The following is a 27178-nucleotide window of genomic DNA, read 5'->3' as shown; positions in this document are numbered from 1 at the left end:
AAGAGGTTGGTCCAAATGGCAAGGGGTTCCAAAATATGGCATAATGTAAGGCATGCCAAGTGTCTTTGATCTAGGGTTGTGGCATGTGGCATGTGGCATGGTACCATACACTGCAAAAGGGCCTGACAAGTGTCTTAATCTAGGGTTGTGCCATGTGGCACGTGGAGAGATCATACATAGCAAAAAGACACAATGACATATGGGGGGGGTTGGCATGCGGCAATTGGTTATGACATGGGAGGAGATGTATGACAAGAGTTAAAAGCGTTTTCCAAGTGGCAATTTCTTACCCCACTAGGTTTCCAAAGGTCTTCATCCCTCAATTATGGGGTTAATCTATCATGAACAATAGAATAATCAACTAACAAATATAATTTTTAGTTGATTATCTATTGACACATTTTACATAAAGACTAGACCGCAAGCACATGCACATGCGCACGCACGCATATACACATGGTAACTGGTTGGGAAATTGCACCGCTTTGGATACAAAGAATTAGTATAAACCAGCTGGCTGCAACTTGGACAAAGACTCCAAAAGAAATCTGCATGTCCGGCTAAACCAGCAGGAAGGTATACCAATGTAAAGTTCAGGTTATTTTCCATACTTGGACAAAAACCAAGTGTTCAATCTTCCATGAGAAAGACCCACAAAGCCTTAAATAATTAACTCCATCATGCACAGTACAGACTATGTGCTATGACATCCCCCAAGAGTTTTAAGTGCAGGTTCATGCATAAAGATTTTTCACCATACTAGACAAAATCTTACTTGATTCACTATATCATCCTGGAGTTGTACATGTGCTCAGCTTAAACCTCCAAAATCTCGCAGGTGAAATCTTTCCCAGTGTGAAGTAGATACAAAATATACACAATCGAAAAATGATTAAAAATTAGCTATTGAAGCGAAAAGGCAGACTTCAAATTTTCTTTCCTATTTTTTTACAAATTGTGTTCAGTGTACATATGGTACAATTCAAATTCCCTCCAAACTGCCGCAACATCCCAGCATATGCATGCAGCAGCAGGGCAAATGGCAAGAACTTGATCACTCGAATAGGCTCAGCACATGTTACAATCACAATCTAATGCCCCATTGCCTCCATAGCTACACGAGCAAGCCGAACTAAACTCTCCACATCATGAAAACTGAAGTCCAAAACCCTCTTTAGCGCAGCCATGCCTTCTGAGGAGTACACAGAAGCTGACTCAGCAGCAGTGTATGTATTGTATGACTTTGATAAAACTTCCATGGCTGCTTTTGTTTCCTCCACCTGAAGAAATTCAAGTTAAAGCTTCAGTTGGCCGCATCCAATCAGATCATCAGGCGCAAGACACAAACAAAAACAACATTTTGTCCCTTTTTAAAGCTATCTACCTGGCTTTGAGCACTTGTACCATCTTAATCATCCCAAAGAAAACAAAAGGCTTAGGAATGCTTTCAAAGTTGCATAAATGCAAGTACTAAAGCCCACAGATTCAAGTTAGCTAATGGCCACAGGCCATCTGTTCAGCTACGACCAGACGTGCATCCATTAAACCATGCCACCCATTCACACCCTCACGATGCAATCCCTTTGAAAAGTCTATATGAAACTTGACTTTCATGCACACTGCACATACATGATTTCCATACTGTAATGCCTTCCCGTGCAATATCTGCTTCTTGAAAGTTGAATGACTTTGATGAAGTGTTCTCTACATAGGATTCACTTATCACATGCATTGAGGATTTCTACAGGACAGCTCTGTGTTTTATGTAGAGACAGGCCAAGAGGTGGATGTAAGCCCAACGGGGCGTGCCGGAACAGACTCAACCACGTATCCAAGAGATAAAGATATAGAGAGAGAGGGAGAAAAGAGAGAAGGGATTAGGGAAATTGCACAGTACACCACACTAAGCGGGGAACAGGCCCCGCCCCCTTTCATGAATTTATTCAAAAACAACCCACGGCCACGCTGGCCAGGATCTGTACATCAATGAAAACAAAAGCAAACAAATATGCCGATTTAGAAATCCGGGTCGGAGTTGATGTTGAGGCACAAGATCTCTGATGCCGAGCACACCACACGGATGACCCACAAGAATCTCTCACCGGGCTAGTACTAGATCCAAATCCAAGTCCAAGTCCAAGTCTAAATCCAAAATCCAAGAAACCCCATGTCATGTGCACAGACTGTATCTATCGTGTGAGCATGCACACAAGACTAGCTTCGAGGCTTGGGGTAGCTTGGAGCTAGGCAGGCAGATTGGTGAGCTGGGCTAGGGATGGACTGACTGGTATTTGGCTCATGGAGACTGACATGATGTGACTCCCTGGGACTAGCTATCCTAGAGATTTTCTATACTTATGTTCTAGGAAGGTTGCGGAAGAATCATGAGCCCTGGACATTTCATCTCATACAACTGAGCACATGGTATTTCTTCCAGTCTAGCTACACTCATGTGTATGCATGACTTTGATTTTATCTTTGGATGACTTGTTTTGTTTGCCTCGACAATGCCTGGATTTTCTGCCTGTGTTTGTCCATGGGCCAGGGATGCCTGGGCACCCTGTGGACATGTATGTGCACACATATTTGGGACTGACAAGTCGTCGACATGTGTTTTGCAGGTGGTAAGTATCCCCAAAAACTTAATTTACAGCTTTATGAGTTCACATGCTAATAATTATTGGTGCAAGTTCACACCCACTTATAAGTGACCGGACAACTTATAAGTGAGTACACATTGGGCAGGACTTATTTAATACACGTGGCGGCCAAAAGCTGGACACTGGGCAATATTTAGGCCTTTTTCAAGTACCCCCTTCTAGACCTTAAAAGCACCCATCATAGCTATTTCTGGCGGTGGGACTCTATTACTGAAAGAGAACCCCAGTTAGGGCTGGGCGCATGCTTTTCTGGTGTGCATGGAGCTGGTCGATTGGTTTTCTCTCTGTTTTACAGCCCGCTGCAGCCATCTATGGTGACAAAAGCCTACAGGGTAAAACAGAATCTTTCTTTTATTTGAAAGAGGGGAATAATTACAAGATCAGAAGGGGAAGTTCTTACACGTGCACACCTCAAAAGCTGGAGGGAGGAATCTTACATCCTACCCCTCTTAAAAAACGCGAGATGTCCTCATCTCGTAGGTGGAGTATGATCTCTTTCATCTTATTCTTCTTCTTAATCACTTCCAGTGTTACTACCTTGGAAGTGGACGACCGATTTGGGAACATCGCTCTTTGACTTCCACTGTTCTGAGGCGGAGGTCTTGCATTACTTTGGATTAAAACTGTGGGTTGGTTAGAGGGTCTACCTCTGGGATTTCTCTGATTTTGGTAGAAAGAAACCTGATTACTCTGGAAATAAGGAGCTGGAGTCTAGAATCTTGATCCCTAATTTTCCTGCCCTGAAAACCTTGTTTCAAAAGGAGTTGCGCAATCCATACTGGGATGTCCAAATCCTTGACAGTTATAGCATTTCACTCCATGTTGTGTTTTCTTGTTTTCATACTTGTATTGGAAGAGATAGGTGGAGAATCCCTAGGCACCCGTGAAGTTGTATTTGGAAGCAGACTCCTTATTGGTAATCTAACCATAAAAGGGAGGGGTCAGCCCATCTTTTGGCCCCTAGTGTGTACTGTGCAGAGTTGTTATCTTCTTTCTATTTGGCATGCTTATGTGTTTATTCAGTTTTCATGATTGATAAGATTTCCGTGTTATAGCTGCCCTTCCGTTTACATTTGTATCAAAGCTTGGCTTTCTACACAGTTGTGCCTAATATGATGCTGGATATGGCTGTAAGGAGTCATTATCCGTGAGAGAAGGTTGGGATTCTGAGGTAGCCCTCGTCTTATTGTTGCGCCTCGAAAGCAGCAGTGAGCCTGTGGAAAGACTTCGTGGCCCTCCTGTCTGTGTAGGGGCACTGTTGCACCCTTGCAGTCTATTTAGTATCATACTTGGGGCGTTGGTAGCAAGCGATTCCGGGGCACGGAAATTCTTTTCTTTTTGAAAATCTGGAAGAAACATTATGGCCAGCCAGTCAGATCATTATGTGGAGGACTCTATCACCCGTACTCGCCGCATGCGGGAAGAGGATAGAGACATCGATCATGGGCTTTGGCAGATAACGATCCACCGTTGTCTGCTAGGGTTGAAGATCAGCAGGATATGGATGCCTTGATGAATGAGCTTGAAGAGCTCCATGCTTTGCGAAGAGACCCAGATGTTCAAAGAGACATTGAATCAAAGTCTCATGCCAAGGCTGATGTGGTCACCTTTGATGCAATTGTTCAACAAATGGAAATTGACAAACCTCGAGAGTTGGTTGTTGCTTATTTAAAAAGCCGTGGCGATGTTTCCGATGATTGGGGCAAGTGGGTCTTCACACGGCAACCTCGCAGGCTATCCCGTGAAGGGAATTCTGATGATGTTGTGAGAGGGCCTGCAGCCCGCACCAGTGATGTGAGAGGGCATGCAGCCCAAACAAGTGATGTGAGTGGGCATGCAGCCCGAGCAAGCATTTTGAGGGGACTCGCAGCCCATGCAACAGATATAAGGCGGCATGCAGCCCGAGGAAATGTTGTACACCGATCTGCAGCTCGAGGAGACGATGAGGGGTTTTCAGCCCAATTGAGAGATGCAGACAATCTTCATGCATTCATGGTGGTATCTCCACCTTCTAGGTATGTACCTACTCCCAGAGTTTCATCCAAAGTGGGAGATGTTGCATGGGAAATCAACCCTAGACCTGGGCACCGTGGCCATCGCAGACATGACAAGGAGGATGATGTATTAGAGCGTCGGGAAGCTCGTCATAGCAAGAAGGCCAAAGAGTTCAAGTTAGGGGACAAGGACATCAAATTCGAGAGCTATAATGGAAAGTTGGGTACTAGCAAGGCACTTGCTTTCATAAGGCAATTTGAAATAGCCTTTTGCACTAAGGAATTTACGGAGAAATCTATGCTCAGGCATGTGGGTATGCATCTTAAAGAGACTGCAAGTGATTGGTGGATGGCAAAGCTTTTGGACAGGACAACTACTCGTACATGGAGTGCTTTCAAAGAGCAATTCTATGATCAGCTTCTCCTAACTTCGAAAAGGATGTACGTAAGGAATGGGATTGGCTAACACAGGATAAAGGCAAATCCGTTTCCTCTTATGTCTCAAAGTTTTGGCGGATTCTTCTCAAGGTCACACCTTCCATGACGATTAGTGAGGACAAGAAGAAAAGAAGGTTTGAGTCAGGGCTGCAAAGAATCATTCAGAAGAGCCTTGCAGTGTATCTCCACGACACCTTACAGGAGCTCATATACTCAGCCACTATTTCTGAGTTGCATGGTAAGGGAGCTTCAAAAAGACAAGAACTCAGCTCATACAAGGGAAAATTCAAAGCTGAAAATGAGCAGAAAAAGGGTGGACAGCCACCTAAGTTTATGCCTAATGAGTCCAAGGATGCAAAACAGGGCCCAGAAAAGACACCGAGGGGTAAAAAGGATGATCCTAAGCTATCCAGACATCATATTTTTTATTGCATGAGAGAGGGGAAGTGTTTCACCTGTGGAAGCAAGGATCACATGAAATCTCAATGCCCCCAGAATCTCAAAAAGAATAATGTATAGGATGCAAAACCGAGTGTGAATTTTATACCCAATGTTCAGGGTAATACTGCACATGAACCAAAGAGCAAGATCTTATGCAAAGCTTGGGGCAAGTTAAAGAACCAAACAGCTTTATTCCTTCTTGATAATGCCTCAACAAATAACTTTATATCCATACAGATGGCTGCTACTCTTGGACTAAAGCCCAAGGAATTGGGCATGGGCTTTCATGCGGATCCTCCCTTTGAGGGCAAGGAGGTTAAGGTCACTCCCACCATAGGGAAGCTTCGCACACAGATACAAGGATATTTGGATCATGAAGACTTCCTCGTGGCACCACTTACGGGATGTGATGTGATACTTGGGATACCTTGGCACTATCGTTTGGATCCCAAGATTTTGCACAAAGAAAAGAAAGTGATGTTTACTCATAGGGATAGAGAAGTTTGTATTAATGTGGATACTACTAGGACTACCATACCCGTTGTAATCCTCTTCACTACCTGGTGCACACATAAACTCACTCTTGATTTGATTCACTACTCGTTCCTTCTTTTCACTATCAAGTTTGCGCCATGTAGTCATGCAGTTGTGGGAAAAATCTATATGGCATAACTCGCGGATTCGAGACTTCATCTCATTGCCAACATCATCCAAGGCCACATTTCTGTCCACTAATTGGTATCGGGAATGAGCCAAACTGTGTGTGGGGAGGGGGGGGGGGGGGTGTTAGAGGGATTTGTATCGAAGCGGCGAGATGAGAGCAAGAGCGTTGTCCCCTCACAACTTGAGGGAGCTTCTTGTTTCAGTTGCATTGATCTTAAGAGTGGTTATCATCAGATTCGAGTAGTACCTTAACATGTGCACAAAACGGCTTTTCGAACATCATTTGGGCTATATGAGTATTTGGTTGTGCCATCTTTTGGGAGCTGAATTTATGGTAAAAACAGATCACCAGAGTTTACGACACTTTCTTACACAACCTAAACTCTCAGAAAAGCATCTAAGGTGGGCCTACTTCTTGTCCATGTTTCATTTTCAGACTTTGCATATCTCGGGCAAGAAGAATTTGGTGGCAGATGCTTTGTCACGTAAGCCTCAAGTGCATGCCATAACTACCACCTATCATCAAGACTTGTCAAGGATGCGAGATATGTATGCTTTGGACACAGATTTCCAACTTATTTGGACTGATTTGAATGATGGTATTGCTGTCCCGTCTTATTCGATTAGAGACGGGTTTCTAATGATGCAATCGTATTTGTGTAGTGCGTGAATTGCGCCAAAAGGTTATGGAAGAGTGTCATGCTCCGCCATATGCTGGTCATCGTGGTATTCTGGCTACTACACAGGCTCTGGAAAGATATTTCTTTTGGCCAACTCTACGTAGGGATATTGAAGCTTATGTGCGAGAGTGCATAGTGTGTGTCAGAAAGTCAAGTTTGACAGACACAAGACACTTGGTTTGCATCAGCCCTTACCCATTCCACAAGAACCATGGGAAAGCATTGCTATGGATTTCATTATGGATTTGCCGAGATCGGCACATGGAAATGATGCTATATGGACTATTATAGATTGTTTTAGCAAACACGCACATTTTATTCCTTCGAGGAAAATAATCAAGCCAGAGCACAGCAAAGTTGTGCTTGGCTCAAATTTTCAAACATCATGGCATGCCCAAGTCTATTGTGGGAGATAGAGATCCTCGGACTACCAGTTTATTTTGGCGGGCATTGTTTGATAACATGGGCACAAAGCTGAGTTTCTCATCAGCTTATCATCCTCAAACGGATGGTCAAAGTGAAATTGCAAATTCAACTATACTTGAGTTGCTCAAGTGTTATGTATCTGAGCAGAAGTCAGATTGGAAAAAGTATTTGCCATTGGTTGAGTTTGCATGCAATAACACAGTGCATTCTTCAACTAATAAGGCTCCGTTTGAGATAGTCTATGGCAAGGTGGTGTTTCCACCTATCTTACGAACAAAAGATGAAATCTTTGCAGCAGATGAGTATGTCCGGAATTTGGATACTGCATTTGCACGGGTTCGGACAGCCATAGAAAGATCTCAAGCTAAGCAGAAAAGGGTAGCTGTGACAAGCATAGGCGAGAGCTTATTTTCAAGGAAGGTGACTGGGTGTTACTTAAGTTTGAGAAAGCACGTCTTCAGAAGCGGCCAGGAAGGAAGGCAAGTTTCCTAAGCTTTCAAACAAGTATTATAGGCCATTCCAGATCTTACAGAAGATAAACGAAGTGGCTTGGTATTGCCCGATCACTGGAAAATACATAATGCGTTTCATGTCAGCTTGTTGAGACCCTATGTGGGACCACCTCCTATGGAACCAGCTTTCGAAGATCCACCAGAAGTGGATGAACTTGAGGAGGTATTGCAACCTGAGAAGATAGTTTTTCATAAAGAGCGTAAGCATGCAGGTGGCAAGCTAATACGCAGGTATCTTGAGAAGTTTAAAAACTATTCAGCTATGGATGCAAAATGGATGGACGAGGATTATTTTGCAGATTATCCGTAGCTTCTGAAGGCCTACTTGGAAGCTTTTCAGTTGCGGAGGGAATGTCACAAAATTCCTTATAGCTTTTGTTTTTCAATTGTTCATGTGTAGCACGTGAAGCCTGACATGACATACATGCATGGCTAGTGTAGCCTAACATGATAGTACATGTGGCTTGGAGGCCTGACATGGTGTACATGTATGGCTCACGGAGCCTGACATGATGTGACTCCCTGGGACTAGCTATCCTGGAGATTTTCTATACTTATGTTCTGGGAAGCTTCCAGAAGGATCATGAGCCCTAAACATTTTATCTAATACAACTGCGCAGATGGGTATTTCTTCCAGTCTAGCTACACTCATCTATATGCATGACTTTGATTTTATCTTTGGATGACTTGTTTTGTTTGCCTCGACAATGCCTAGATTTTCTGCTTGTGTTTGTCCATGGACCGGGGACGCCTGGGCACCCTATGGACATGTATGTGCACACCTGATTGGGACTGACAAGTGGTCTACATGTGTTTTGCAAGTGGTAAGTATCCCCAAAAACTTGAGGAACCAGAACATGGATATGTGTCTCTCCCGGTTGGATCTCCCGATTGTCTCCAAAAAAGAACCTGGATGGGTAATGCAATACCAAAGGTCTCCCAGTGTAGCGTTTATGACTAAGGGACCGTCCTTGCACAAATACGAGGAGTGCATCTAGGGTGATAAGTTTAGGGACTCCTCTCTAGATCAAAATGGCCATGTCCAAATCTTCTCCCTCGTGCATAACTTGAGAATCTAATTGTCTAGCCTACCTATACCAGGGATCCCCAAGTGATGTAGCAAGATTCTCTCATCCTACCAATCAAGTGTACACTACCAGTCTACCTCGCCAGATTTTTTAGGTCTCTCAATAACCCCATATGGAATACTGAGTGGACACGAAAGTTGCGAAGTATTGCGAGCATTTGGGATCTTCGTAAAGCAGGGTTTCTATATTTTTTTTAGCATTTGGAATTTTTTTTTCCAAGGAAAAAAATTTAGAGATTTTTTTAAAAAAAACTCATACCGTACGATATCGTACGAATTCATACGGTATTGTACCATATGAACCGTACCGTACGAACCTGTTCGTACGCATACGAGAAACAACTATGCAAGTCGCCGACTATTTGAGGATGGGCCAGATCCCTCCAAGTAAATCACCTTGGGGTGCCCCTGTGTTACTTAGGAGAAAGAAGGATAACACCTGGCGAATGTGTGTAGATTACAAGAAACTGAACAAAGTGACAATCAAAAACCGCTATCCTCTCCCTAGATCAGATGACCTGATTGACCGTTTAGTGGGAGTGAAGTATGTCACAAAGATAGATTTACGTACTGGCTACCACCAGATACGTATTCATGAAAGGCACGTCGAAAGAACCACCTTTTAGACTAGGTATGGCCATTAAGAGTTTCTCGTATTACCTTTTGGGTTGACCAATGCTCCAGCCACTTTCCAACAAATGAACGATTTTTTTCGTGAACATTTGGGGAAGTTCGTGGTGATGTTCCTGGATGATATTTTAGTCTATAATCGTACTCTTGAGGATCATGTTAAGACACCTCATGATTGTCTTGATCATTTTAAGACAGAATCGACTATATGCTAAATTTAGTAAATGTGAGTTTTTTATGACAGAAATCATTTACTTGGGACACAAGATCACACGAGACGGGTTGAGCATTGACTATGATCGAGTGCATAAGGTTTTGGCTTGGCCGATACCGCAAAAGGTGCGACGACTTCATTCTTTTATCGGTTTTGTTGTTTTTCTTCTAAATCTATGCGGAAGTACTCTCAGCTCACAACAACAATGACCAACTTGTTGAAAGGTCGTGGACCTAAGTCGAATCAGACTATCCCTTAGACTAACGATTTGAATATAGCCTTTTCAAACTTTTGAAAGATAAAGTCAAGGAAGCACCTACCTTAGCACTACCCGATCCTAGTAGACCTTATATTCTTGAGACCGACGCGAGTGACTATGCGATCGAGACTGCTCTATTCCAAGATGGTAGACATGTTGCTTTCAAGAGTCGAAAGCTAGACGACACTAAATCTCGTTGGCCAACCCTTGAGAAGGAGCTTTACGCTGTTATTTACGCTCTCGAGGTTTAGAGGCATTATTTATATGGCTCCAAGTTTGTGGTATTGACTGATCATCAGTCAATCAAGTATGTGTGTGATGCAGATGATTTGAGAGGACAAAAAGCTAGATGGGTAGAGTTAATGCAAGATTTTGATTTTGAAATACGCTATCGCAAAAGGTCCATGAATAGTGTAGCAGATACGCTTAGTCGGATAAGAGAGGTGACTACTTTGTCGTTCACCGAGATTTCCACTGACTTATTTCAGTCATTGAGAGGACTTTGCAGGACTAATAGTTATTTTGGTCCATATTGGCAGAGAATCCAGGACGGGAGCTCATTGATTAACCAAGACTCGGTGATTAAGTAGCCTATGATTCAAGCTGCGGGAGGCCAGTGGATGATTCAGAATGGTTTACTGTTCCATAATGACAAAATTTGTGTCCCACAGGTCCCGGACATTAGGTCCAAGATTCTTAAGAAGTGTCACGACGCCCCTTCTGTTGGACACCCCGAGTTACACAAGACATTAGCTTTAGTAAGACACACTTTCTATTGGCCAAAGATGAAAGGGTATGTAGAAGATTATGTCCTCAAGTGTCAGATGTCAAGCGAATAAAGCTAAACGCTTTAGGCAGGCTGGGATGTTGTATCCTTTGCAAATCCCAAGTAATAAGTGGGAAAGTATTTCCATGGATTTTATTGCCGAATTGCCAAGAACACGTCAAGGCCACGATTCTATTTGGGTTGTGGTAGACCGCTTGACAAAGATGGCTGGATTTTTACCTACGCAAAAGACTGTTACAACTACACAATTAGCAAGACAATTTATCAAGCAATTGTTTAGACTATACGGTTTACCGCAAGACATAGTCAGTGATAGGGACTTTAAGTTCACAAGTGACTTTTGGAGACTTGTTTTTGACAAGTTGGAAACAACTTTGAATCTGAGTTCCTCACATCATCTTCAATCTGATGGCCAGACTGAAAGGGTGAATGAGACTTTGGAGGATATGCTTCGTGCATATGTCTCCAAAAGACAGGGTTCATAGGAGGATTATCTTCCTATGTTGGAATTTGCATGCAACAGTACTAAGCATAGGAGTACAGATTTTAGTTCTTTTATGCTTATGTACGGATTTCAACCTAGATCACCTATTACCATGGGATTTTCAAGACTTCAGCATGATACAATGCGTACTTTTTTGCAAGACATGCAAGAAATGTTACAAGTTGCGAAGGAATCTATTAGAAGCGCTCAAGACAAAGGCAGATGTTATTCTAATAGACATCGTTCACCGAGAGAGTTCTCTAAAGAAACGATGGTGTATTTGCGAGTTCCGAAAGATTTCGAGACTTTATAGACGGGTTGATCTCCGAAATTATCTCCTAGTACTGCGGACCATTTCGGGTGAATCGCCGGATTGGTTCCGTTGCATATGAATTGGACTTACCTTCTCATGTGAAAGTTCATCCCATATTTCATGTGAATATACTTAAGGAAATACTGGGTGGAGTAGACCAGTTAGTTACTCCTCAAGAAATCATAGATGTGGACGATATGACATTTGTGCCAGACGAACTGAAAAAGATTCTTGGATTTCGTGAAAGACGCTTGCAGCATATGGTACTCAAGGAATACAAGATCAAGTGGAAGAATCGTGTCGCTACATGGGAGACATTGACTACCCTTCAGAGAGATTACCTTGAGTTTTTACTGAGCTCAGGAGTGAGCTCTTAGAAGAAGGGGACTGTCATGTGCACAGAGTGCATCTACCGTGTGCAGCACGCACACAAGACTAGCTTCGAGGCTTGGGGTAGCTTGGAGCTAGGCAGGCAGATTGGTGAGCTGGGCTAGGGATGGACTGACGGGCGGGAGCCCATGTGTGGACGCCAAGTGACCAGCCAAGAGCCTATAAAAGGGTGGCCCGGGTCAGTCAATTGGTTAGAGTCTCAGGAGGTTATGAAAGAGATCTACGTCAGGAGCCTAGATCTAGTGTAGACGTGCACCTACTTCATGTAGCCGAGGCCGGTAGCAGCCTCGAGGCCCGCGAGGGTAGCTCCGTGGCGGTATGGGATGTCATGGAGTAGAGACTGGTCAATACGTCTAGCTAATTAGCTTAGCTCATGGCTCGGTGGGGACAGCCAGGTCTTGTGGGTTTTGCCCACAGCTGTCATGGTTGGGTGGTGAGTCAAGCGTGCACCCTTCTCACAGTTTATGACTTTGTTTTGCAGGTTTCGGGTCTTATTTCAAGATTTCTCTACGAGTAGACCCTTGGGCTTTTGACACCCCAAGCTTGTTGTTGAAGTACGCAAGCAATGTGTGTAAATGATGAAGCTTATGATAACCAACTGTTGTCTTGTCGCCCAAAACTAGAGAAGAAACAACTCACAAGAGGTTGTACTAGGACAAGTCCACGAAGCAACAAAGCATGGACCAGTCAGCAGCAGTAAGATATAGCGTAAATCAGCTTGTTCGGCTAGGTTCCGCTCGTGAAGATCAAGCTGCAACTGGTGGTTAAGGTGGTGGCCTGGTGGCTGACAACAGATGGTGCACAGGAGTTCAGTACAGATGGCGAGGCTTGGCCAAACAAGTGGCTGGGAGATGGCAAGTTCTGACATAAAGAGACGAACTAGAGAGTTTCCAATACCCCAATTTTATCATAAGTTTCGCAGCACCCAATTTGTAGCATCACGAAGTGAAAGATTCCATCCCACAGGATATCCCAAATGTCTGACATTTTGTTCAAGTGATATGATTCGCCTAGGCCATAGAATGCTGTGCCATTGAACTTCATTAAAAGGCAACAATTTTGATTTTTTTAAATTGAAAAAAAGACATGTTGCCAATCTAAACATATGCAAAGCGTTCAGGAGAAATTGCAGATCCGATTGCATATTCTGAGGAAAAAAGAAAGAGTCATCAGCATATGCCTGAGCAACCAAATGCCGACCATCAAGGAGACGAAGCCCATGTAATCTATTAGCCTCCATGAGCTTATCCATATATGTCAAGAAGGGATTAGTAGCAATAGCACAGAGCAAGACACTGAGAGGGCAGCCTTGTCAAATGGATCTACCTAAAACCCATCGAGAGGATAAGCCTTTTGAAATCCCATTGAACCATGTCAAAGGCCTTAGCAAGATCAACCTGCAATAAAAGCACATCTTGCTTGGTATATTTTGCGTACTCTATGCCAACATAGACATTAGCAATGTTATTTGTTATTTGTCTACAAGGCACAAAACCATATTGTGCTGGATGGATACCCCTTTTCAAAATCTTTTTGAGTCAATTAGTGATATCTTAGTGATCAATTTATAGATAACTGGCATCAAGGTAATTGACAATATGATCCTCCTTTTGCCGAGATAGCATGCGAGTATGGCTGGCCTCCTCCAGAAACTACAGTATATTCTTCAGCTAATGTATATGTTGTTTTTCATCCCCCAAATACCATTTGCCATATTCATTGATAACCGTTGCCAACCAAACTGGCGCATGATCAGAAAGGTTCAAAGAGTAATCAATCCACATACGACATGGCAGAGCATCAACATGATCTATATGCAAGAGGGACCAATGATTCAATCTTGCACGGTAATCCGAGTGCGCATAATGGTGGAAAGTAAAACCTCTCTTATCAAGAGAAGTGGTTGTCCATAAATCTCTCACTCCAAGATCAACCACGACATTTCTCAAGGCCACTTTCTCAGAAGCAACCATATGTGAATGACCCCGAGTGTTGTCTTGAGGAGAAGGAGAGTTATTAAAACCCCCATAGAGAAGCGCATTGGACAACCAAGGATACCGACTCATAAAATGCCACAAATAAGTTCAATAGGCTAAAACTTTAGGGACATATACAGAGCCAACCTTATAGAGCCCCCCATTGAGCATGCACTGCAAAATAATCAGTCCTACATCTGGATCATTATGAGCCACTGCAAGCTGTAAAATTTTCTTGACTAGCACACAAACACCAAAAAAAGAACACAAGCGAGCATAGTATATATAGTAACCACCAAAGAAACCTGTCTTGTCAGCAAATTCATGCTGGTTATGTTCTTGAAAAACATGATATCAAGATGCATCTTATGTACATATTCCCAAACAAGCCTTCATTTGTCAAAGGAACACAAACCCTGTACATTGTATGATACACATTTAATAGGTGCATTCATCATCATGAACAAGAGAAAAGAGATGGTTAAGTAACAATCATATCTATGTCACCTGCAAAGCCCGAATGCCACCTTTCACAACATTAGACTAGAGCATACTAGCATCTATCTTTGCAGGGGCAAATGTAGTACCAAAAGATGAAGCACGACAAGAAGGATCAGACCAATGACAGAGTTGTAGCTGACGTGGTTGTATAATCTTTCTAGCATTAGGGGTTCACCAGCCGTCCTTATCAAAAGGAGGTGTGTGCACATCTATAGCAGCTTTGTCCCTAGAAGGCATGTTTTTTTTGCATTGCTACTTCTTGTGCTTGTTGGTCCGCTAATTGTGACTGTATAGCGCCTTTTCCTCTGGTCCGTATACCAATCATAGATCTTGTTTGACACATCTTAGATGGAGGGACATTATCATTGACCAAAGCTGCCGCCGCCAACGGCAAGGAATCAATAGGGGGGTGTAATTTGAGGGTAGGGCATTCATCTGCAAAGTGTCCAAATTTATGACAGCAAAAACAAGCTCTTGCAAATGCACCCCATTTAAGCTCATTTTTCACCCATATGCACATCATCTACTTCCATACTAACCAATTCAGGGGTTGGTTTATCCATGTCCCACAAAACAAAGCACTCATTACGATTACCCATGACATTGGAGGGTAGATAACCGTGCCAAGACTTTGTGCTAGGTACAGAAGAGCATCACAGAAAATCACACAGAAGCCAACAATTCTACCCAAACCGGACAACGATGTCGCCCAAGCACCTATGGTCAGTAGTAGGGGTCCAAGGTAGCACATGGACCATCTGCTGACCATAGAACAAAGGAGACTTTTGAAATAACTGCTGCCTGAAATCAGGCTGCTTGAGCACCTCTTCATAAAACCCTGGGCTGCATAGTCAACACCTACATGTAAACCTGCAAGCACCGTGTTTAACCACTATCCAGCATCCTCAGTAGAGGGCACCCGGCTTGGAGGGCACCTGGCTTGGAAAGAAGAGAATTACAGCCTATTCAGAGAACTTTTTTTACTGTGGGGAGATACATTCTTCGGGATAGTGCACTTTAGTGTAGGTTTGGGTGCATCATAAAGAAACTGTGCAACAGGATCCTCATGTCTTGGCTTCTTCAAATCTGTAACGTCAACAGATTTTTCATGTTTTCTTTCATAGTGGATAACCTGTTCCTGCTGTCTCATGGTGTCAAGAGAAAAACCAGCCACATCCATAGCTGATGGAGAGCGCTTGGAAAAGATGCTGGCAGCAAAAAGAGATGAAGCTGAAGATCTCTGACCTAATAGTTCACAGAAAACAGAAGCAGAACTATAAACTCTCGCCGATATCACACACACAAAAGGCAGCCAAGAGGCTGAAGAGAAAGCAAAGACGGAAGCTATGAAACAAGAAGAGGCAGCGAGCAGCAAAGAGATGGAGCAGAGCAGCAGATGAGCAAGGCTCACACATGAAAAATGACAGGTGGGCCTCACAGACAACAGACGCACCGGCGAGTAAGGGGCGAAGGGGGCAAGCAGGTGAGCGTCTCAGCGCGCGCATGCACACAGGGGGGCAAGCAGATCGATCAGGCAAGCAGGTCGAATCAGATGAGAAGGTCCAGCAGGCGAGAAGGTTGAGCAGGTCGAAAGCTCCTCCACCCTCTCTATTCCTTTCTCTTGCATGTACACACACACACACACACATTAGCATTATCACCATACAACTGCATGTACGTGAGATGTGGTGGTTATTACCACGAGCAGCAACAAAATAGCCATGCAATACTTCAAAACCTTCTTAAGCTGCTACAAATAAGAGTTCAAATTCTAGGTATAGATGTTACCCCTCCACTCTTATGTGAGATCTAGTGGCTATTCCAACAAAGAGAGGTAACATAACCATGTGAATCTTAATAGCTTGCCTAAGCTGCTGCCTCCAAGAGTGCAAAACAGAGTACTCTTGTAAGTTACATACATTTACTCACATGTAACTGTTCTGCTTGAACTTTTCTCAAAGACAAAAGCTCTGTACAAAGAAAATAATAAAAAGATTCTTTATTTTAACCACTAATTAAAAACTTTAGCTGAATACTCACGTATTGCAAGATTCGATTGAAACTTGGACGAATTTTGGCAGAAATTATTAAAGTGCCTCCCATTTGAGTGTTTAATGATGGAGAAGCTGCTCCTCGTGATGGCAATCTATCCATTGTTAAGTTGGCAAGATTATCCACATCTGATGCTATTAATGAGCTTGGTGATCCACCTGCATAATTAGATTCAAAATCTCTCTCTCTCTCTCTCTCTCTCTCTCTCTCTCTCTCTCTCTCTTTATGCAAGGAAGAGATGCACAAGTATGGCAAAGAGGAAGGAGAGCTAGCCACACACGAAGCTCTTGCTCTAGATATTGCCCAGTTGCAAGACGCCAATGCCAAACTTGAGGCGGAACTAGAGAAGGCTGAGAAGGCAATCACAGCACAGATTCAAGAGGCCAAATCAGGATTCCGGGAGGAGCATGCAGGCCTCCGAAAAGACATGGAGGCGACCAAAGAAGAGGTTGGAGAAACCTCCAAATGGGTTGAGGTTGTGAAAAAGCAGAAAACAGTCCACACCCCGCATGCCACATCCATCATGACGGCCACGCTTGACGAAGAGAAGCATCGCCAATCTAGAACATGTGCCACTAACAGGCTTGCATGTGGACAACTCACCAAAAGAGGATGCTGAGACTTTATGTAGACAGATGCGCCTCACTGACACACCTTTTGTAGATGCTTGGCGAGCCGGGAAGGACTTGACGAGGGAGAGGCCTCTCCTCCTCAATTTCAAAGATACGGAGTCCCGTTTGGCTTTCTTGAAGAAGAGGGCAACCCTCCGAAACACCAAAATATACCTTGGAGATGACCTCACCCCCCTACACGTGGAACATAGGAAAGCCGGGATGGTTCAAATTATGGAAGCCCGCAAGGCAAGAAAATGGGCCGTTTATCGTGATGACCGAGTCATCATCACAGATAAACGCCCCACATGACACTGCGGGGCCTATGAGACCATAGATGCATTGAAACCGGCTTCTGGTAGAAACCAAAGTGCCGTAGACTAGCAGTCACCCAAACCAATTGTAGTCCAACAGATAAAACAAATAAATGGGAGCTAGAGTGCTCCAACACGAAAAGAAGAGAACGACACTTGTTGGCCCCAAAGCTTGGCGCCCCTTTCGGTATTTCTTTATTCAAATTCAATGGAAAAGTTTAAATGAGTACAACATGGCCATTCATGGCTTGTATGTCTGCATGTCCAATCTGCCAATCCTCTAGACCTCTTAGCATAGAGGTTACACACAGCTTTGTGTCCCAAAAACACCACACTATTATCTCCTCTAATCTGCTAAGACAGTGGGGGGCCAAAATGCGCAGAATCCTCAGCCAAATCTGATGCGCCTTGGGACAATCCCATAGACAATGTCGCTGTGTCTCCAATAGGTGGCCGCATTGGACGCAGGCCGGCGGAAGGCCACTGTAGACAAGCCAGGTGCCAACTGCTGCAGAGCCCCTGTGGGCAACCAGCCACTGGAAAGCCGAGATCCTGCGTGCCTATCTGCTAGCCCAGAGCCTGGTCCAAAAATCCTCCAGGAACTCCTGTGAGAGTCCCTGTAGCCGCCAATGCTCCGATGCAGCTGTAGAGACCGTCCTCCTCGCAATCAAAATATGCCTCCCCAACCGAACAGTGTACTGGAAAAAGGTGATCTCTGTGGCCTCGGGGGACGCATAAGGATCATGCCACTCGTACTCGCCAGGGTCCCACTGGAGCCGGGCCAAGGGATGCGCGGCATATGCCCATATGCACCAATCAGAGTCCACATCTGCAGGGTCTGGATCAATATGCCACTTCCGAGAAGCGGCGGCCACTACCCGTATCCTCTGAAAGATGCACTCTGCAACCAAAGACGACTCCGCCTCCACTCTCTGAAGTCTGCCCTCATCCTGTATCTCATAGTAGAGGCATTTACCATCCTCAGTGGTGTGTTTTCAGCATTATGTCACAAGGGCTGAAAATGAAACAAGTTGCAAAGTGTAAACCCTCCGTACAAATCGAGGGAAGGGGGGGGTGGTGGTTATATATGTCTAGTTATATATGTCTAATACTTTCAAAGCATACTTGGCTAAGAAAGACATTAAGCACCATGTACCATGCCATACGCACCAAAACAGAATGGTGTTCCAGAAAGGAAGAAAAGATCCTTGATGGAGATGGCTAGGTGTATGGTCAAGCACAAGGGTTTGCCTCATAAATTTTGGATGGAGGCAATCCAATGTGCTATATATGTTTTGAACAAATGCCCTACAAAAGCATTGAAAACCATCACCCCATGTGAGGCCTAGTATGATAAAAAGCCTAAAGTTGATTACTTCAAGGTTTTTGGTTGTCTTGCATATGCCCATGTGCCTCGACACATGAGAAGCAAACTTGATGGCAAGGCAACAAAATGTATTTTTGTGGGGTGCAACAATGGTAGCAAAGGCTACCGTCTCTATAATCCACTCAACCAAGGACTTTTGAGAGTAGAGATATTGTGTTTGCTAACAATGTAACCTATGGCTGAATTTGGTAGACAGTACATGTTTGAAGGGCTACTTCCACTTGCAATTGATGGTACAATACTGCAACCCACAGTGGAACATGTGTTGCAGCCGAATAGCCATCATGCGGATGCTGAAATTCAGCAAAATGAACAGCATGTTATGCATGATGATGTAGAAGAGGTTACAAGCAGCTCTACAGGAGGACAAATCAGTCCCTAGATGGCTAGTCCAAGCTTTACAAGAGAGAAACCTCTCAGCTCCTCTTAGTAGCAGGACACGGTCTAGTTCTAGGAATGAGCCACATCATGTGGATGTTGCTTGGTTGAGTAGCTTGTGTGATGTTTGATGAGCTCGGCTCATTTGAAGAAGCTCAAGAACATGAGCATTGGATGGAAGTTATGCAGGATGAGATGAATGCCATACATAAAAATGGCACTTGGGATTTGGTGGATTTGCCTCCTGGCAAAGGGGCAATTGGTACTAAGTGGGTACAAAGTAAAGAGAAAAGCTGATGGTACTATTGACAGGTATTACAAGGCAAGGCTTGTGGCCTAAGGATATGCATAGCAAAAGGGCATAGACTATGATGAAACTTTTGCACCTACTTCCAAAATGAGTACTATTAGATGTAGTCATGGTTGGAAAGTAAATCAATTGGATATTAAGATGGCCTTCCTTAATGGGGATATCACAGGATGCTCAGTACATTCGATTTGAGGTTAAAGGTCACGAAAGAAAAGTATGCAGATTGAAAAAATGGGGTACCTAGGGTCTCCTCCCTGTCTGCAAGATCACACCAAGCCCACTCCCCCGCCAGGTCCCACTGGAGACACGTGATAGGCTAGCTCTCTGAGATCCATAGACACCAGAGTCTCTCCCTGGCCACCTTGGCCAGAGGTGGACCGTGGGTCAATGTGCCACTCATGTGCATGGAATCCAATCACCCTCACCCTCTATAACATGCATCCACTGAAGTCCTCCAAGGGAGGCCCTGATCCCGCATAGGGCATTGCATCATGGTACCTAATGTAGAAGAGCTGAGCCAGCAGGAGAGAGTGTTGTGGTGGTGGGAAATGATGGCTCTGATCGTCCTGTGGTGATGCAAGCGTGGGCGGGGGGCGTCAGGCTCTACATAGCTCAATGGCTCTGTCTAGTGTCACTCCTCTCGGTCGGGCTCCTACATCAACCTAGAGGTCGAGTGTAGTGGGTGAATTTGCTCTCGGAGCTCTAGTCTGGAAGAAGTCAATGAGAGCTCTCTGTGCTGGTCCTCGAGCGGGTGCAGTTGGTCTGAGCCGCATTAAGGACTCCCTGTGTCTACGGAGCTCCAAAAGAAAGAGCCCCACGCATCTCTGATATGGGAAATCCATGATCCATCCCGAAAGAGGCCGTGGAACCTCCCCCTGATCTCATAGTATATCGGGCATCGGCATATATAGTGGGCATCAGCATATATAGTGGATCTCTGTCTCAGCCTCTATATGACAAAGCTGGCATATCCTATCCTCTAGCGCAGCTACCCCCGGCCCATATCTTGTTGTCTCCACTCTCAACCGATGGGATGAGGTGCGGATCTATCCAATCCAGTGTTGCATAGAAACGCGTTTCATACACTTATGAAACGTACGAAACGTTTCTAAACGTTTCGTACAGCATGAAACGCGTTTCATAAAACATGCAGTTTTTAAAAACCTCAAAAAACGTTTCTTTCCTGGATTCGTACGGCGCATATTATCACGCTTCCCAGTGGCCGCCGCATGCGAGTTCGCCGATTTGCGTGCATCCATCTTGTCCTTCCATCGCATCTGTCGACCCCCAGCTCCTTGGTGTCCTTGGGCCTTGTGGAGGTCTTCCAAAGGGGTAAAGTCCTGTTTTGCTCTAAGTTGGTTTTCTCTGCACAACTCACAAAACAGCACACTTTTTTCTCTTCCATCAATATTTATGGCATATCTTCGACGGTGTCGCACTTGCAGGGCCAACAATTTGCATTTATCCTCATCTTGTAGGATGCCTCGAACAGGTGATTCTCTTTGGAACAATGTCACCTTCGAGTCTAGATATGGTGGCTCAGGCTCCGGAAAGTGGAAATGCAACTTTTGTGCTGATAAGCACCATGGCATATATAGTGGGCATCAGCATATATAGTGGGTCTCTGTCTCAGCCTCTATATGACAAAGCTGGCATATCCTATCCTCTAGCGCAGCTACCCCCGGCCCATATCTTGTTGTCTCCACTCTCAACCGATGGGATGAGGTGCGGATCTATCCAGATTCCAATCGCACCCCAAATCACAGATGTGTGTCCATGTAACACGGGCGTATGATGAAACCTTCCTCTGTCAAGCAAAGAAGATGATCCTTGTAGAAGGCCATTTTCATCCACAGGGGCTAAACAAGTCAACACCAGGTCCTCTACGTATCCATTTTCACAATGTCCTTCCTGATGACCATGTTCACCTTTGTGCAGCTGAGAGCAAAGAAGGGGGCTTCTATGTTGTACTGAAACGGGGGAGTGCCTCCATCTGCATGCCATGTATACCGAACCAAGTGCTCACCTGTGCATACCAGCACTCCGTGTCTCCGTCTAGTGCAAGCTGTCTCGAGGACTCTAGATTGGGCCAGGGGTATCTATCTAGTGGGAGCTCCCATAATCTGTGCCAGTACGTCACTGTCTAGAAGAGAGAGAGAGAGAGAGATTTCAAACTAAGATATCAAAAAGGGAGATGCAACATGTTAGCTGACTTACGTCACACAATGGCAATGGTGTATAAGTTGAGTTTTACTTAATTTATCGGTCAAACAGCAGTTACTCCTCGAGAAATCATAGGTGTCAAGGATATGACATTTGTGCCACATGAACCGGCAAAGATTCTTGGATTTCGTGAAGGACGATTGCAGCATACGCTACTCATGGAATACAAGATCAAGTGGAAGGATCATGTGGAGAAGGACGCTACACGGGAGACATTGACTACCCTTCAAAGGGATTACCCTGGGTTTTTACTGAGCTCGGGAGTGAGCTCTTAGAGGAAGAGGAGTATGTCATGTGCAGAGAGTGTATCTACCATGTGCAGCACACACACAAGACTGGCTTCGAGACTTGGGGTAGCTTGGAGCTAGGCAGGCTGATTGGCAAGCTACACTAGGGATGGACTGACGGGCGGGCGCCCAAGTGTGGACGCTCGGTGACCGGCCAAGAGCCTATAAAAGAGTGGCCAAGGTCAGTCAGTTAGTCAGAGTCTCGCGAATCTTTGCAAGAGCTCTGCGGTCAGGAGCCTGGATCTAGTGCACACGTGCACCTGCCTCATGCAGCCGAGGCCGGCAACAATCTCGAGGCCCGCAAGGGTAGCTCCATGGCGGTATGGGACGTCATCGTTGCATAGCAATGCTTCACCCTTATATTGTAATGTCCAGGCTCCGGCTAGCTAATGTATGTACCGCCCCCATTATGAGAAGTAGCCATGGTTGAGGAACCCAGATGTCTCGTGTCCCCAAAAAATGGTGGCCTAGGAGGCCAGATGGTGTAGAGACGGCTTACAGAAGATTTGGCATATTATTGAAAGACAAAATGCTAGAGTGATAACGGTCCACACATGGGATTTGTAGACTATGCTCTTGGAAACCTTGTCCAAAAGTTGCGGGGCCAAATCAGACCAAAGATGAGCCCAAATGAGTGTGGGCGGTGTGGTAATTGCATAGCACATTCTGTTCTTTATAGGCCAGTTCAACAATCCGGACAGTGACGCAGACTGTGTGGTTCACCCTGCGTCTCCAGGTCTATATAAAGACACTACCAACCCCATCCATGGAGTTCCTTAGTCATCATTGTGAATTTACACCCTAGCTTTTGTTGGTGTTCAGCCTGTTGTCTCACAAGCTCCATATCACTATCAAAACTCCCTTCACAAGGGCACACGATTGTGGGGCTCGGCCATCTATTCACATTAGTAAAACAGTATTGTTCTCTATCTCTATAACTATGCAATTTGAATTTAAAGTTTTATGCTGTGAAAGATCCTACTTCTTGTCACACAATGTCTCCTCTTACAAAAGGCAATGTATAGTGTCTCAAATAGTTGAAGTAACATTCTCCCTTCAATAAGTATTGTTGAAAGATTTAGACATGTGGAAGCTTTGGTCAGTTAACATACTTATATCTCCCCCATCAAACCCTTGCGAATAAAAAAAGTAGTATCAATGTGAGGTTACCTGGAGCAACTTGCTGATGAGCAGATTGAACGTCTGCTCTAATGCATAAGCTTTTTGCCTGCACTACCCGCATCCGTGCCAATCCAGCACATTTGTAAGCAAGAGCAGCAGCTGCAAGATCCTTCCTACGTTCATAATCAATGGCGCAAAACCTGCAAAAGAGAACCAAAATAAGCACCAAATATTTGAAAGTCCTCTTTGTTGTTTCAAAGGAGGGTGTGCTTGAAATCTACAGAACCTTCACAAGGAATAAGATATGTGTTATAAAGCATGAAGCATTGCAATAAAGGCATTCACTGCAAGGTGAAAAAGGGTAACCTTGTAGCATATTAGGCACAGAGATGCAAACTTAATGAGCAGAAAGGTCAGATACATCTGTAAAAACCAGAAGCAACTAAAGAATCCTGGCCATACAAGACAAACCCATTGCATCAAAACTTGCTAACACTAAGTTTGTGGCTTATTCAAAGTGACTCTAATTTGGCTGCAAATGCTAAAGCACAAACCCTATTTTGCTGCACGCACATCCAAAAAAACGCATCCTTGGATGACCTAATGCAAACAACAGATAGACTGACCTGATGCTCTGATATCAATGTAGCATGTCTGCAGAAGCGTAACACCAAAAAAAACTGAGCTTGTGTGTTTATTAAAAAAAACAGCACATGCTTTTTTTACCAAAAACAGCACTCGTAAAAAAAATGATCTGTGCAGCCTTTGTAAAACAAGAGTGTACGTTTTTTTTAACGCAACCTACGCATCATTGCCTACTCTACGTGACTGTAGGCTGCGTGCTACAGTCCTACATAGAGTACATATGGTCTTGTGGAGAAGCAAACATACACATAAGCCGTGGGCTGAGAGAGAGAGAGAGAGAGAGAGAGAGAGAGAGAAAGAGAGACATCTACACATGGGTCTAAACACACGACCCATGGCCTTGTTCTTGCATATCCAGAATTCAGCATACACCCTCTTCCTCACACTTCCCTCTTACCCTCAGAACCATACGTGATGGAAGATCATAAAAGCACCAACGCTCAAACCATAAAAACAACATCAAGAAGAATACCTAAGCTACACGACTTAATTTCCTAAGATGCCAAAGACACATCACACGCAAACCTTGCTTATTTTCTGCCTCCGCTATTAGGATGGCAATGATACCAAGTGTGAGATCCTCCCATCAATCAACCCTAATACACAGGCCAAAACAAGATTAGTACAAACCAAATAGGGGGGGTGCAAGCAAGCTCAGCACCCAACCGTAGGTTCGCGACTTGAAACCACCCCCAAGCCAAGGGCTAAGGTTCCACTCCCACAAGTCCATGCCTGTCACATGCACTCTGCACTGTAGTGCATGGTGACAAACTCGCTCATCATCATCAGTGCAACATTGTAACAGTATAAGTACCATTTAGAATGATATTTGTCGTACGCCGTGACCCCATTGTATATCCTCAGTCCAGGATAAGTCAAGCACGAGCTACGTAGGTCATTCTCAGCCATAGCAAGTCAGTCAGTCAGTCTAAGTCCCTTAACCCACTTAAAGAGACGCATTCATGCATATAGAGTCAATAGAAACCTTAGGGTTTGCATCAGAAAGCATCCTGCATATTGCACATCATTCATGCATAGCATCTAGACCATTGCAGCAACCCCAGATATCATCCAATATTTATCAGGATTTTTACCATCATTTTCAGCATTTTATACACATTTATGCATTTATGATTGGACATGAGCAGTCGGCCAGCTCAGTAGCCAACCAACTAGCTCCATGTGCCTATATAAATAGATCACTTGCATAATCATTCTCTCATCCATCATATTCAGCAAAGGAGCATTCAAGCGCTTGTCATCCTCAGCACTAGGAGCATAAGCGATTGCAGTTTCAGCCCTATTATCTCAGCGTTTTCCTCGTACAGCCCTAGGCGCATCAACGCATGAGTATTCAGCCCTCTGTGTAATATGCGGAAGCTTCGGAGAAGGATCGGTACTTCAAAACTCAGAAAACAGCACTCTTTTCGCGATGGAATTAACGCACAAAACTGAAAGACGATGTGCAGAAAATAGAGAGAGAAGGGGGGGATGGAGAAGGACACAGTATTGGGTCCCAATTACCCTCTGTAGGGCCCCCACCACGGATGGTGTATTTGCTTTATTAGAATGATGTAAATCTGAAAACAAATACAAAGTACTTGACCTTTTCTTGGCTGGAAAACCTGCCCTTGACCTTCAGTCCTTCACCCCTTAGCTTTAGCAAACCCTTGGCTGTCCTGGCCCTTGAATGCTTGATGCTCTTGGTGAATTATGAGATGGCTACCATGAATTATGGGCTGGGCTTTTATACTACTCCCTTCATGCAGTCGGCTGGCTTCAGGACAGCCCACGACTGAGTATTTTTAATAAAATACTCACACACTTTAATAAAGTGTTTTCACACTTGTAATCCCTGCTGTCCAGCCTGCGCATGCTCCTGGACAGCACCCTGGCTGCTGGGCATGCTGCGCATGGGTGTGGGACTGCCCCCCACACCTGGCCGCCTGCTGTTTAGGGTTTTAATCTCTCTCGATTGCCTGTCCAGAAGCTCTGGAGCTGGCCGACAGCCCCTCCAGCCCTTGCCTTGGCTGGTGGGCAATATCTTGGGCCCTCCTGGCCCCTTGGGGGTGGTTCTACACCTCCCCCATGCCCAGACTAAGTATGCAAATGCAAATCCTTGCCCTGGGGTAGCCCTATGGGCTGGCCCCATCTCTACATGCAAACTACATGCCTACAGAGGCCTGGCATCCAGTTGCAAACCAGATACTCAGCACATCTGACATCATTCCAGAGGGAGACTCACAGCGCGGACTGGCACTGCTTCATGTGCAGGACAATGCACACCTGACCTTGGACTCATGTGCAGGACGATGCACACCTGACCTCGGACGACTGAGATGGATCCCTGGCTGACTCGTCCCGGACTGGGCTCACATGGGACCAGTTCACCATCCTAGGTCCTGCACCTTCTGTACAGAAATGTCTACGTGGCATCCAAGTGCGGGATGCACGTGACATCCCCTTCTGCTTAACTTGACGGAAGCTGCATAGCCTCCAAATAATCCGTCAATAAAGCCGGATAGTCTTCGAAAAATTCTTTGTCGAGCCATACCGCTTCATGAGTTCCTCGGTCCTGAAACTTCGTGAGGAACTGTCGTAGTCTTCGGCCTGAGCCATGCTTGAAACGGTGTAGAAGGATCTGTTCTGGAACCATTACTTCTGCTTCATCAATGATGTCTGGTTCCGCTTCGTCTTTGACCTCTGAAGGGGGTGGACCTGCATATGGCTTTAACCAACTGACATGAAATACATCGTGCATAGTCCAACTCGGAGGTAGCTTTAACTGCATAGACACCTCATTAATCTTTTTCCGAATGGGGAATGGTCCGAAGCTCCTGAAAGACAACTTTGGGCATCGATTGCCCACCTGCTTTAATCTTTGCTTCATAATCCGAAGATATACCCAATCTCCTTCCGAAAACTTCATGTCCCTTCGGTCTTTATTGGCCTGTCGAGTGTAGGCCTCTTGCGCTTTAGCCAATCTGTCTTTGACGGACTCTAGTATCTCCTGGTAAGACTCCGTCACTCTGTTCGCCTCCGGTACTGAAGACGAAGTCCTGGTTAACAACGACTGGAAAGGCCTTCCAAACGCTGCCTCATATGGAGTCCTGCCAATAGCTGAAGAAAAAGAGTCATTCAAAACAGCTTGAACTAAAGGCAAAAACGATTCCCACTTACCTTGCTGATCGTGGACATAACACTTCAGCACATCAAAGGCCAACTGGTTGTATATCTCTGTCTGGCCATCTGTCTGTGGGTGGAATGCACTGGAAAAATTCAACTTAGTACCAAAATTATCAAACAATGCCCTCCAAAAATGACTGGTAAACTTGGCATCTCGGTCTGACACTATGGTCCTAGGAATCCCACCAATCGGGTACCAATGCCGAAT

At 44.7% G+C, this 27178-nt stretch overlaps 1 protein-coding gene across 2 annotated transcripts in view; it reads right to left on the bottom strand.

Moving 5' to 3' along the window:
• Nucleotides 1-906: 906 nt before the first annotated feature.
• The window catches only part of LOC147638784 (cysteine-tryptophan domain-containing zinc finger protein 7-like), a 67455-nt gene continuing 41183 nt past the window's right edge, over nt 907-27178 (bottom strand). For both annotated transcript variants that reach the window (XM_086784362.1, XM_086784373.1), the window contains exons 9-11: nt 23188-23339; nt 16496-16665; nt 907-1280 (exon numbers count right to left, since the gene is read on the bottom strand). In XM_086784362.1, coding sequence (XP_086640488.1) covers nt 1092-1280; nt 16496-16665; nt 23188-23339 — 511 coding nt within the window. In that variant the 3' untranslated portion in view covers nt 907-1091. The remainder of the gene's footprint in view (nt 1281-16495; nt 16666-23187; nt 23340-27178) is intronic.

The sequence above is a fragment of the Cibotium barometz genome, chromosome 4 (assembly GCF_041138505.1).
Source record: "Cibotium barometz isolate CiBa-2024 chromosome 4, ASM4113850v1, whole genome shotgun sequence".
NCBI lineage: Eukaryota > Viridiplantae > Streptophyta > Polypodiopsida > Cyatheales > Cibotiaceae > Cibotium > Cibotium barometz.
The sequence above is the reverse complement of the archived record's forward strand: the minus strand, read 5'-3'. Positions and strand labels throughout refer to the sequence as shown.